Source organism: Nestor notabilis, unplaced genomic scaffold (assembly GCF_000696875.1).
Source record: "Nestor notabilis isolate BGI_N333 unplaced genomic scaffold, ASM69687v1 scaffold32209, whole genome shotgun sequence".
Taxonomy (NCBI): Eukaryota; Metazoa; Chordata; class Aves; order Psittaciformes; family Psittacidae; genus Nestor; species Nestor notabilis.
In genome coordinates this window covers 13888-26499 of record NW_009943874.1, presented here as the reverse complement: position 1 = coordinate 26499, position 12612 = coordinate 13888, and the positions used below count along the sequence as shown (strand labels likewise).

Genomic DNA, 12612 nt, shown 5'->3' with positions numbered 1-12612 from the left:
TAAAAATCCTCTTCCCCCCCCCCCCGAAACAGCAAGCTTAGCATTATTCAAACAAATTATTCTATAATTTAAAGATGTATCTGCATTCTTGTTGAACACTACTGTTTTGTGCCATGTAAAGACAGCGGACTTTTCTTAAGGAATCAGTTATTTTCTCTGAGGACAATGAATTATTTTCCAATATTGAAGGTTTCAAATCAAAGCCCTCAAGTGATTGCAACTGCTTCAGGTGCACACCAGCACCGTTTTACCTGGGGGGGAAGCCCTTGCCATGGCAGCCCTGCCTTTCAGAGAGCAGGCCAAGCACCTGGAGTGAAGCCAAATCACAGCTCCAGGAAAAGGCATTCTAAGTCAGGGCTTTATTGCTGTTATAAATCTTTGCAGTTAAGAAAAAGCAAATTTGTGAGTGCTGAAATGATCATTTCTTGGAGCTGTACTGCAGACAGCCCAAAAGCTGACAGAAGGATAGTGGCTCCAACCTTGCTGGGTAAAATGTGCCCCAGAAAGTTCCTGAAACACCCCCCACATTAACAAGACTTAAGTTGGAGCTTGAGCACTGTATAAACCCTTACATGAGAGACCTCTGCCCTGGACTGATCTTTCTTTCTGGAGCTGAAGTTAATGGGAGCTACTAAATGCCCAGCTGATTCCAGCAGTTGTGATTCTGCTGAATAAAACAAAGTTTAAATGAGCTTGTGCAGACATTAGTGGTAATGCAGCTGGGAGACAAGGACTGCACGGGGACTAGCCAGAAGGCTGGGATTTTGGACACCACAGATCGTCAAGTTCTGTGCTACTGGCTGCCACAGTGCTTAAAATAATTATAGTTCTCTGGAAAGTGTATATAGACAAACTCTGTCCTGTGTTAATGCACTGACATATGAAGTTGTTTATAGGCAGTACTTAGTAAAGTACTTAAGCATGTGTTTAAACACACTGCTGAACATCAGTGTGATTAATACTTTGCTGAATTAGAAATATGCTACGAATACATTTTTCTGCTGTTGTAATTTGTCATTATATACACTTATAAACTGGTCATAAGGATTTTCCTGCACTTTTGCATCCAGCAAATGAGTTAATTTGGGAGTCAAATTCTGCCTTACTTATGCCTGCACAATGCCTTTCACATGCATGAGGGCAGAACATGGCTCCGTAACCTTTAATTTGACTTCTTTTCTGTCAGTCTTTAAAGATTCATCAATGAAAAAAAAAAAAAAATCTGGTTCTTTCTTTCTAATCCTGAAGGTCTTTGACATTCCTTTCAAGTCATTTCAATCAGAAAAGTATATTTTACATATGTTGTATATTACTATTAAGGCGGTGCACATATAGCAGCTGTAACTCTTGACCTGCAAGCAAGAAGCCTCTGGTGAGTACAGATCAGAGTCATACACTCTGTTCTTCTGTGTGTAAAACTGGGAAGGAAGAAAAGGGAAATAGAAGTAACATGGCTTTTACATCACTTATCATGGTAATTCTATGCAAATATATTTTAATGATTTCTAATATTATTAATATTATAACATAATTTGCCAACCCTCCCCACCTTGAAAGTGATGCAAGTTCATCTCCCTCTCAATTTTTTCTTTCCTGCTTAACCCTAGGAGAAGCATTTATCATCTCCTACTTTTAAGTTTTGGAGTCAAGCCTTCCTCCCCCCTTTCTCTTTTTTTTTCCCCCCCTCTTCCTCTTTTTTTTTTCCTCCTGTAAAAAAAAAAGTAAATCACAACTCAAAACATTGGCCTACCAATACGTATTAAGGTGATGGTTATTGTAATCACTGCAAAACTGGTCACTTCACTTGCATTTATCGAGTTTTACTCACAAAGAAACACACTTGATTTAATAGTTTTAGCTGTAGCAATCTCAGTTGAAGACTTCCACCCCTCCCTTAAATTAAAGCTAAATCATATGCATTAAATACATTATTTACTTGCACCAAAATGGGAAATTTTGAAATTATTCAGTCACAGATAATTTCTTACTGAAAACCATGGGCTTACATCAGCCACTGGAAGCTCTGGGTGTTTGGTGAGCCCAGTGAGCATCTGGGTAGGCTTAAAATCATAGAATCATAGAGTACTATGGGTTGAAGGGACCTCCAAAGGTCATCTAGTCCAACCCTCTTACAATGTGCAGGGACATCTTCATCTAGATCAGGTTGCCCAGAACCGCATCCAGCCTGGCCTTAAATGTCTCCAAGGATGGTGCTTACCCGGATCAGAGAAAAAAAAACATTCATACTGTAGAAAAGATCTCGATTCCCTTTCACAGTCCCTCTCACCAGCTCCCAAGGATCCTCATGTCAAACACCAAGCTTGCTTCCATGCCTCAGCCCTCAAGCACAGTCCACACAATGCAAGTTAGCCCAGGGCACCGCAGCTGGAAACCAGCTTCCTCCTCCATGCCAAAAATACAGCCTGGTTTATTTCACACACTGCTTCCTGCAGCTGCTATGGACAACACCAGCCGATGTTAGGCTTTTGCCACTTGCCTGAGTCCACCAACAGCACCTTTGTGCACCCTCAAACACTTTTAACATGACTTACTGCATTCAACACCCTGCCTTGGTGTTCTGTTATAAAGAGACAGCTCTGGGAGACCGTGACAGCACCTCCTCCCCTTCATGCACATTAATTGAAGGTAACTCACAAGAGCAGTAGGGGTCTAAGGGCAGCACTGGAGGAGACCGAGGTGGTGGACAGGGGCATCCTGTACCATGTGCAGAAGGTGGGTGTGAGTCCCCTGCCAGCAAAGAGGCAAGCTGAGCAGACAGCCTTGGGTCCTAAGCCACAGCTCCCCAAAAGCCAGCACAGCTCTGAAGGGGCTCAAAGTCCCTCCTTTTTTTACCCCTTGGGGTGATATATTCACAAGCAGAGGGAGCCTGGTCATGCGGCAAGGTAGGGTAGCTCATACTACAGCTGCCTTTGTTGCTCCTGCCCAGCAAGTACCAGAAGACATTGCTTGTCTAGCCTGGCAGGAAGGCATATGTCAAAGCAATTAATTAATACGCCCTAAAGGACTGAGGCCAGGCCAGGATTTGTCCCTTTTCTAGTGCTCACTATGATCTTAAGCAATAGGATTTCCACCATTTCCCATGGGAGATTATTCCGCAACCTAATAGATCTCAATGTCAGGAAGTTTTTTTCCTGATATTCAGCCACAATTCATATCCATGAATTATGAGCTACTGTCGACATCACACCCATTGAGGCATTCCTAGTGCCTGCTTCATTTAAAATTATATGCTCTAGTTATGCAGGCTGTGTACTCGGGCAAAATGCTTTTTCTGCAGGTTAATTCATTATTATTCAATTTGTTAACACTTTTTTTCTTGGTGTGAACAGTCATTCTGCAGTTGCATACCCTATAGTAGCACAATCCACATTTGGGAGTATGATCACAATATATGACAAAACAACATACTAAAAACCATCCACATAAAGCCCTATTAGTCTGTTCTTGCAGATAGTTACTCCAGCATTCAGTCAAATGAAAGCGGTAGCTCCTGGTATGAGACAGAAAGTTTAGAAAAAACCCTCTCAAATCCATAATAAATTTAATTTCTATCTTAATCAGAGGGAAGATACTGGAATAGGGCAGCCAGGTAGGGAAGGAGAAAGGGATAGGGAAGGGAAGGGACAGAGCAACTTAATCAAGCTGTGAGAAAATAGAGGGAAATTGAAAAGAGAAATTACTTCCTACAATGAGCCACTGCAATACAATAAGGTCATACAACAGCAAATAAAGTTGAGGATGCAAAATGTGCACCTCTTGCTATTAATAGCACTTACAAAACTGACAAAGCTAAAGCAGGCTTCTGAAGTATGTATTGCAAATAACTGTGTATAAAGCACCTCTTGGAAGGGAACTGCCTTTTGTTTTAAGAACATTTGAGAGGAGAAAAAATATAAACCACTTATCAATTTCTCAAAAAAGTCTGAGGATTTATATGAGAATTTTTTATTATTATGTTTTTCCCAGATAGTGGTACTTTACCATCCTGTTTGCAACCCATCTTCACATAAACAAAACGTCACTGAAAAAAGGGAATGCTTTGTACAGTTAGCAACTTCACAAATCGTTTTCTATGTAAAGCAGAAACACACCAGAGTTCATTTTCACCTCCACATATGCCTAGCTCCCATTAATGCTATGTAAGTCATACACACAGAGCAACTAAATAGGAATAAAGACAAAAATTTTACCTGAAATTATCTAAGAAACAGGAAGCCATGTTTGCAGCAAGCATTAAATTCACACAATGCCACATACTTTTGTGTGGAATTTATTCCAGATGGCTCATTTTTCAGAGACAGAGGCCAAATAGTATTAAGGGACCTGCACAAGCAGATCTGGTGAGTACATTCTGGCATTATTTCCTTTCACTAGAAATTATGTGACTATACCTAAATCTATATCTAGCCAGGTGGGACACTTGCTTTGGACAGAAGACAGGACAACGCAGCTCCCAGTGCCTCCTGGACCAGGGTATGGGTGTTCATAGCAGACACACAACACCCACAGGCTGAGATGACTCAAAATGTTGCAGATCTTCTAGGGCTGCATTATGCCCAAGTATCTATGCTCTGTTGCTCACCTGGGCTTACTGGTGAAGTCATAGCAATTTGTTATTTGTAGTTATGCAGTTTCTGGTTTGCAGGTAGGTTTGCAAAGTTGGACAAATCTTTCTTTGGTGGGGCAATGAAATATCCATTGGGACATACATGAGGGATTCATAAGTTAAATAAATGCACTTAAGCAAAGCAGGGACTCGAACCTCAACTGCTCACCTCTTCCGCAACCTACAAGAGATGTTGAGATGAAAATGGATGTTCTGATACAACTTCAGTTTTGCAAAAACATTTGAAGGCATTTGTTTTCATTTGGCCTTGGAACAAAGCTGTAGAAGTTGCTCCAAAATGGAACAGTCATTCTCAAGCCATCTGTAAAGATATGTAACTCAAGCTGAAAGGTGACGTAGAAAAATGGTAAATTCTGTGATCCAGGAGGAAGGTTTTGAGTCAAAGGCTCTGCAAGGATATAGCAAGGACTGGCATCTCCAGGGATGAGCAGGTTTGTTTGTAAGACGTCCCAGAAGCCTAACATCAGCATCTGCTGTGGAAATGGCACAGATTACCTGATAACTCACCTGTCTTACACCTGCCACCTTCTTACTTAGAGCCACACACAGCTCAGCTCCACACTGTCTTGGTGCCCTGCCAAGGGACATCTTGGAATGGGGCTGTGTCCTGTTCTCTTGTCCCTCTCAGGTTTTCAACCACAAACCTGTATGAGTGCAGGCAGGGAACAGGACAACCAGGTAACACTTCCGGACTCTACCTGATAGTGATCATTTGCCAGCGGAGTTTCTGAGGATGATGGCGAGTAGATTCAGGCATCTTTGTATAGGTGGAAGAAAATGAACAGGCTGGTTTCCAGAAGAGAGGGTATTCACAAGTCCATAACGAAGGGCAGAAAGTAGCCAAGAGAATCTGAAAGACTTGAGGGCTTCAGCACAAACAGACTGAATGTAGTGATAAGACTTGTTGTTTCAAAGACATAGACTAGCAAGATATAAAGGGACTGAGAATATAGCAAGAGAAAGCTACCTAGAATCTACAAGGCACCACACAAATAAGGCACAGAGTACAGAGGTTATCACAAAAGATACAGAGTCAGGTAACACCTGTGTAAAAAGCAGAAGATAACTAATTTATAACTAAAAAGTAAAATGCACAGAAAGAGTGATGACATTTCTTAAAGTTATCTCAAATGGTAGTGCAGAAGAAAATCATATTTAACACACAAATACAGCACTCATTGTCAGAACATGCTAAATTTTCACTCATTCTTAGAGCTCTGTCTTGCTCTTAGATACGGAGGCATGCACCATTAATGGCACTTGCATGGTTGAATTCCCATGCATCGTCCTCAGAATGGGAGTTGTGGCTAACCTCTAGTACATCACATGTGAAAAAATACTCTTCACTATATTTCTGTTTCTCACTTCTATATTCTTACTTCCCTGTATGTGTAAAACATATGGCTTATTGGTTGTGTGCCTGACTACCTTGAATTAATCTCCTATATCCAGGCTTGAAGTTGGATAGTCATACCAATCAGTCAACTTTTCTATGTAAGAATCTCTATTCTTTTGTGACCATATTTTCCTGATTTTGAACCTTTTAAAAGGGTCTAAATATAATGATGGAAAATAAAAACAGAATTTATGTTTAAAATTAGCTTTCAGTGCAATCTGTGTTTTTATTTAAGAAGGAGGATACAAAGAAGCATGCTCATGCATGCACTTGTGCAACTTCTACACACATCTCCCACATTCATTAAATATGTCTAGTGGGTAATATAAAGACTTCTGCCTTAGCAATATGCTAATGCTTGCTCAGGCTCTTCAATGCAGTGCTGAAACCATCCTCGACACAGCAGTGAAGCAGAAGGTGCAGCATCCCTGACTGCTGGATAAATAGAGTAAGAGGGATGAAATTTATCAGGGCTGCCAATAAATGTTCATCAAGACATATTTTTTATCAATGTAAGTGTGCACTACTCTCACAAGCGACAAAAAAGGGGAAAGAAATTATAACAGGCACACGTCAAGAGAACCTGTCCATCTGACTCGACTCACTTTTTGCGAACACCACTTCTTTTATTCCGTTACCAATTGACTTGGGGTAAACTGAAGGAGGAAACCTTTACTTCTAACACATTGGTAATTCTTCTAAAAAATAAAAGATCTATGGTGGATAAATTTATTTGCTTAAAAGATGTAACATTTCCAAAGGCATAACATGTGCTAGGCATCTAGTGGCACTTAAGATGACAGTTAAGCCTTAGAAAACATCTCTCAAGAATCTCTGATGTGAGCATGTAAATCACACTGCTTGTCTTGTAAGTAACCAAGTTGGAAAAGAGAAAACTGGATAAAGCACTCCAACACATGAAGGACTGAGAAGCTCTTGCTGACTGCAAAGCTATTTCAGAAAAAAGGATGAGCAGGAGTTCTGTTACTAATTTGCCTAGGAAAGACAAAGTATCATTCTGGATAGGAAAGGCTGCTACAACTGGGGACCACAAAATTGCCAAAGAAAGCAGAGAAGAAAGAAATACAATTCCAGCAGAAATAATGTAGGCTGGGGAGTGGAGACCCAGGTTCTTTGATGTTGGCTATGACATGAAGCAAACCATTCTACCTTCCTTCCACAGTTTCACATGGATAGAACATGCCATGGAAGAGTTCAGTGATGTTTCCAATATTTTACCCTTTTATTTACCCTTTTGTGCTTTAGAGCAAAAGGAATTTTGCATTGAAAAGAGGATTTGCTGTACACCTACATATCTGTAAGACACAATTTTTCTCCTACTCATCGCTTTCTAATCAGACAGATGGATACATTGCTATGGAAAAAATATGAAAAATAAAACTAAAACAATGACTGCATCATTTTTATTTATTTCTTACATCCTCTGTTCATGTAGCAAGAAATTTAATTCCAGTTGGATCAGTCTCTTGTGATATTTTTTTCTTTCATTTAATATATTTTTTAAATGCTTAGAGGCATTATGACAAAAAAGCATGTTTTTTTTTTTTTTTGCCCTGGTTTATACCCATCATCCTTACCATTGCAAGGCAAAAGCATTAAAGTAAAATTAATCATGTCAAAAGATTTTAGCAAAAAACAAGGGAGACCATGCATAAAGCATTGCTTTGTCTAGTGTGAAGTCACGCTCTGATTAAAAACATATAATGAAAGTGAAAGTAATACATCATTGCCTTAGCAGTAGGGTTTTTGGGAGAGCTACGCAATTCTGAACACAAAAAATCTTTATAGACTCTGGATTTTGGAACTTGCAATTATTATAGAATAATTCTAACACACAAAATACGGTTTCACTTCCTTAAAGTTTAATTAATCTTAAACATTGCTGCTAAAAGAAAACAACTGAAGGAGTTCTAGGATTAAGCAAGGACTCCTGGCAGGACCATAGCTGATAATTAAAACCGAAGCACCAATGGTAGGTTCTAAGCGCAAGGCATGAAGTGGTGACACAGAGACACCCTGACTGCCCCACGTCCACTAAGTAGTCATGAAGACTGAAAAGTAGCATGGAGTAATGAAACCCTATTATAACAGAGCAGAACTTTTGCTGGTACTAAGGACTGTCATACACTGATCAGCTGTTCAATTTGTGCCACTGGGCAGTGGTAGCCTGTGGCTGCTACGTGACATAGGCAGTACCCAGTTAAAAAATTAACTGGTGTTTGTGATGTGTAGACAAGCCTGAAGAAACCACACAGCGAAGATCTGTTCCCTGTACTTTGCCATACAGTCTATAAAAGCCTCTACTTGGCTCAGGCATGACTGTGCACTAAGTAGTGTTTCAAATTAAACAGCAACGTGCATGTTACATATCTCAGATTAGGACTGTGCCCACATGAAATAAAATTAGGTGGCAGAAAGTGTTTGTAAAATGCCACTTACTTTCTCCTTTTTTTTCCTTTATTCTGTCTCTATTCTTTGTTGCCAACATAGAAAAAAAAAACTCTCTGAGAAATACCAGACAGGAAAAATACAGAGTAATACTAGACTGTGAAAAATCTACTGATTCCTTGAGCCATAGCATTCTTGCCTATAGATGATGACATTAAAAAATTGGAAACGGGTGCATGCTTCCCCTCCTCTCCTGGGTCTATGAACAAGGCAAGTTGTTTTCCTGATACCTTTAGAATTACTCCCATTAGTACTGATGCATTTGGTGCTTTGGCTAGCCAGGCAGAGAGAGGTGGGCAGTATCCCCTGCCAATAGATCTAGTCTTGTCGCAAGAACAAAATGAGATTGCTACTCTGCTGAGCTGTCATACTCAATAGCTTGTGCTGTTCCACCTGCAACTGTCTTCATAGCTCCAACTGCAGCGCCACAGCTTACATGGTGTCAGTAGTTACTGATGGTTGATCTTCTCCTGTTCCTTATGCATCACATAAGGTAGGACAGAGAGCCCTAAGCAACTGAGTGGCTGCAACAACCATTCTCCACACACTAAGAAGGAAAAAAGCAGCAGGCAAGTAGCTCCCTCACAAATGGGTTTGCAGGCCCTGCTGAGTAGCTTCTGGGGCTCCTCTCAATGGAGAGTGACAAGAGGAGATTCGGTCTCCTCTCAACCATCTCCTCTTCAATGACCCTACCACTGCACCCAGGACTTCTTTCCCACCCTCCCTACTCCCAAATGCCAGTGGCACAGAGAGCAGAAAATGAGTTATGTAGATGGGTTTGGAGGAGGGAATTTCTGTGCACATTTACATTGGATCAGTAAGCTTCTAAGTGCAAAAGCTGGCTTTTTGTTGGTGTGCATGGGAGTCTAGTGGAGGGACGAAGGTCAAAAGACTTTGTAAACATTTGCTAGTACAGGAGGAAATCAAATACACCTAAGGCAATAATAAGATGGAACACCCTAAAATACATGACTGTAAGGTCCAACATTCTTCCCATCACAGAACCTCATGAGCACGACACAGCTTTTGCTCTGTCCTGTCCACTCAGGAGCACTGATGAGTTGGGGGTGAACTGCAACCTCGGGACTGACAGCACTGTCTGAACAAGTGAAGAAGAAACAGAAAAAAAATTCTTCCTCCTTCACTGCTGATTGTACATCTCTGATAAGAATAAACAGAACAATTTTCCAAAACTGTGGTCTAGGAATAAGGTAAAAGCGTAAAGGAAGGAAATAAATGTATTTCTTCCTAAATGGCAAAAAGTACATGGAAAAATAATGATAGAACAACGTCCTTAAATTCCTGCACACTGTAAATGTCATAGTATGTTGATACAACATCATGACTGCACTGAACTATCATCATGTTGTAAGGTGATTAGTTTGTGGTCTTTCCTAAAACTGCTCAGTCACATCTCTGTAAGTCTCTGCACTCCTATGCTGTAGGAGTGTTTTATGGAAAGGACAGCACAAAAGTCTACTCCAACTTCTCTCCACTTCCCATCTCTCTATATTAAGCTAGATTAATAAAGTAGGGGTACTTGAAACTCTTTCTTCAACTTACTTTTTTTTTTTTTATAAATAATTATTGAAACCATTTGGTGAGTAGTAATACTATTTTCTAAGAAATCATGATTGTTAACATTTAATCTTTTTCAGTGTGAAAAGACAAGCATTCTCCTTTCTGTTCCTCAAACAGCAGTCCAGGCCAAGAGGGCGTCCTGTTCTAGCAGGTTTCGTAAGAAGAGTTACTCATGTCACGAGAGGGCTGTGTATTTGACAACCATTGTCTCAGGTAACACTGAGACAGATCTTGGGACCTTAAGGACTTTCAGTGCTGAGTACAAAGTGCTTGAACATCAGCTAGTTAGCCAGGGCTGTAACAGATAGATGCATTATCTTTCTAACCTCAGCACAGGTTATGTGCCTTAACCAGAATGGAGAGAGATTTTTTTTTTACTATTTGCTAGAGGTAACAGAAAAGACAACATAAAATTACATAAAAGTATTCAGAGACATCTCTCAACACCACCATAGATGGTGGCATTACTCAAATACTAGCAATGGACTTCTAACTAGAGCATTTAGGTATCATGTCTCTGGATCCAGTTTCCCACAGTCTTGGAAGAGAGCACCATAATGTAAGTAACCAAGAACTGTGTAAATTTCATTCTTACAAAATCTGATTTATCTACAGATAGATAAGATTTAGAATAAAGTTTTTTTACTTTAATTCAGTAGAGAGTTCAGATCTTGAAGCAAGAGATCCATTTGTCCTGCCTATTGTGGTGAGCCACTGGATTAGGCACAACAAATTCAAAAACCTAAACACTTCTGCCTTTTATAATAGCACTGATTTCTCACTGACTTACCATCTTCAGAATTTTCCTAGAAGTAGCATACAGAGGTATCGTATCTCATTATTCTGAAAAATGTGAATGATAGTATGGTCCCTAGTACAGATCCTGTAGACTTTTCTCACGTACAGTTCATACAACCATTATAATTGCCATTCTTATAAAATACCCTTAACTATTAGTCCAGGGCATCTATACCTAAGTGTCACAACATTGTAGCACTTGGAGAAAGGATCCTAGATTTTCCATGGGAGAAAGCAATTTGCAAAGGCATCATTTCAAGTTGTGCATCATGGCAGTCTTTTTAATTCTCTTTCATCCTAAGCTGTGCATATATATTAATGTTGATGTATTCCATTATAGGACTTTGAATAAGGGATGAAGAACAGAACTCTGTAAAATGTGTTTCACTGGGGAAAAAAAGCAGGTTTAGGAAATCCAGGTTTTACCAGTTGTCCAGTTTTAGAAGAATGGCTTTGATTTATGGATCAAAATTGCTCATTTATTATTTTATCTATACTGCTTTGGGCAACTTTGACAGTTAAAATTTAGTTTTATTGACCAATGCAGCCACTTTAGCCACAAGGGGACTAATACACACACAGCCTGCTGCACTCAAGAAGCTATGATTTGATTCCATGACCAAGTCAGACTGGGAATCAAAACCAACATAACAGTAAGTTCCAAATCTCGATGCTTGAGGCAAAATACTTACTCTAAAACACAATCAACCTTTAAAAGAAGGTGGGAAAGATTTTTGTGATAGGAGCCTCCATGCACAGTTTATTGTAGCTGATATATTCCGCCAATGGTTCTGTCAGCAATGGACGCAGAGCAGTACAGAGGAAACCTTTCTTTAATGATTGTGGACAACAGATAAAGCTGGAAGAAGGAAATGAAAATGCAAAAGAGAATCAAAGGTGTGCTCTAGTACTATTGCTTACCAGGGATCTGACTCTGAGAAAACTGTTTCAAACATTGCCTTTTCTTTTTTCCTAAACCAGATTTTATTCCTATGTCATAAATATGCATGTATTCATATTGCAGTATGAAAGACTTACAAGTTTACTTAAAAAACTTACTGGAATGATTTTAAGCCAATGTTAATTTAGGCCTATCCTATTATAAAATTAGCATCTTTTGCAACCTCAATTTATTGCTCCATTGTGAAGCCCCTTGTGATACATAAACAAATCTCTGAAGAGAAACAAATCAATAAAGTGTCTAATTTGATTAACCATGTTTTTAAATTCATCAAGACAACTGTACAAAAATAAACCACCTACTTGTCAGTATTTTCCATGTCTTCTTTTCATCATCATAATACTGAACCAAATTGCTGGGTAGTCGGTCAGGTCCGGGAGGCAATCCTCCAACCAATAACAGCATTTTCTTATTGGAACGAATTCTTCACCCAAAACAAGAGGAAAGATGAACAACCACATTACTGAGGAGTATTTTTAGTGGCAACAAAATCATCACCATCAAAAGAATGTTCACTGCTTGCAGTTTTCTATTTCATTTTTGTGTTTCTTTTCCCAATCATGTCTCAACAATCTTTTGAACCAAGCAGAAAAATGATCAGAAAAGCTGCATATCTCTCTACTCATGGAGTAATAAGCTCCCTTTATGCAATTTGTTAGAGGTTCATTCTAGAACGACCTTTTTCTTATATTATCCCTTTAAATCATCACTCTTTACAGCTGAATACACATGAAATGCTCTGGAGTTGTACTAAGGTTA

General features: G+C 39.5%; 1 protein-coding gene across 1 annotated transcript in view; it reads right to left on the bottom strand.

The window, feature by feature from the left end:
• KLHL14 (kelch-like family member 14) overlaps positions 1-12275 on the bottom strand; it is a 45045-nt gene extending 32770 nt beyond the window's left edge. The window contains exon 1 of the mRNA XM_010022136.1: positions 12156-12275. Within this exon, the coding sequence (XP_010020438.1) occupies positions 12156-12258 (103 nt within the window). The 5' untranslated portion in view covers positions 12259-12275. The remainder of the gene's footprint in view (positions 1-12155) is intronic.
• Positions 12276-12612: the final 337 nt, after the last annotated feature.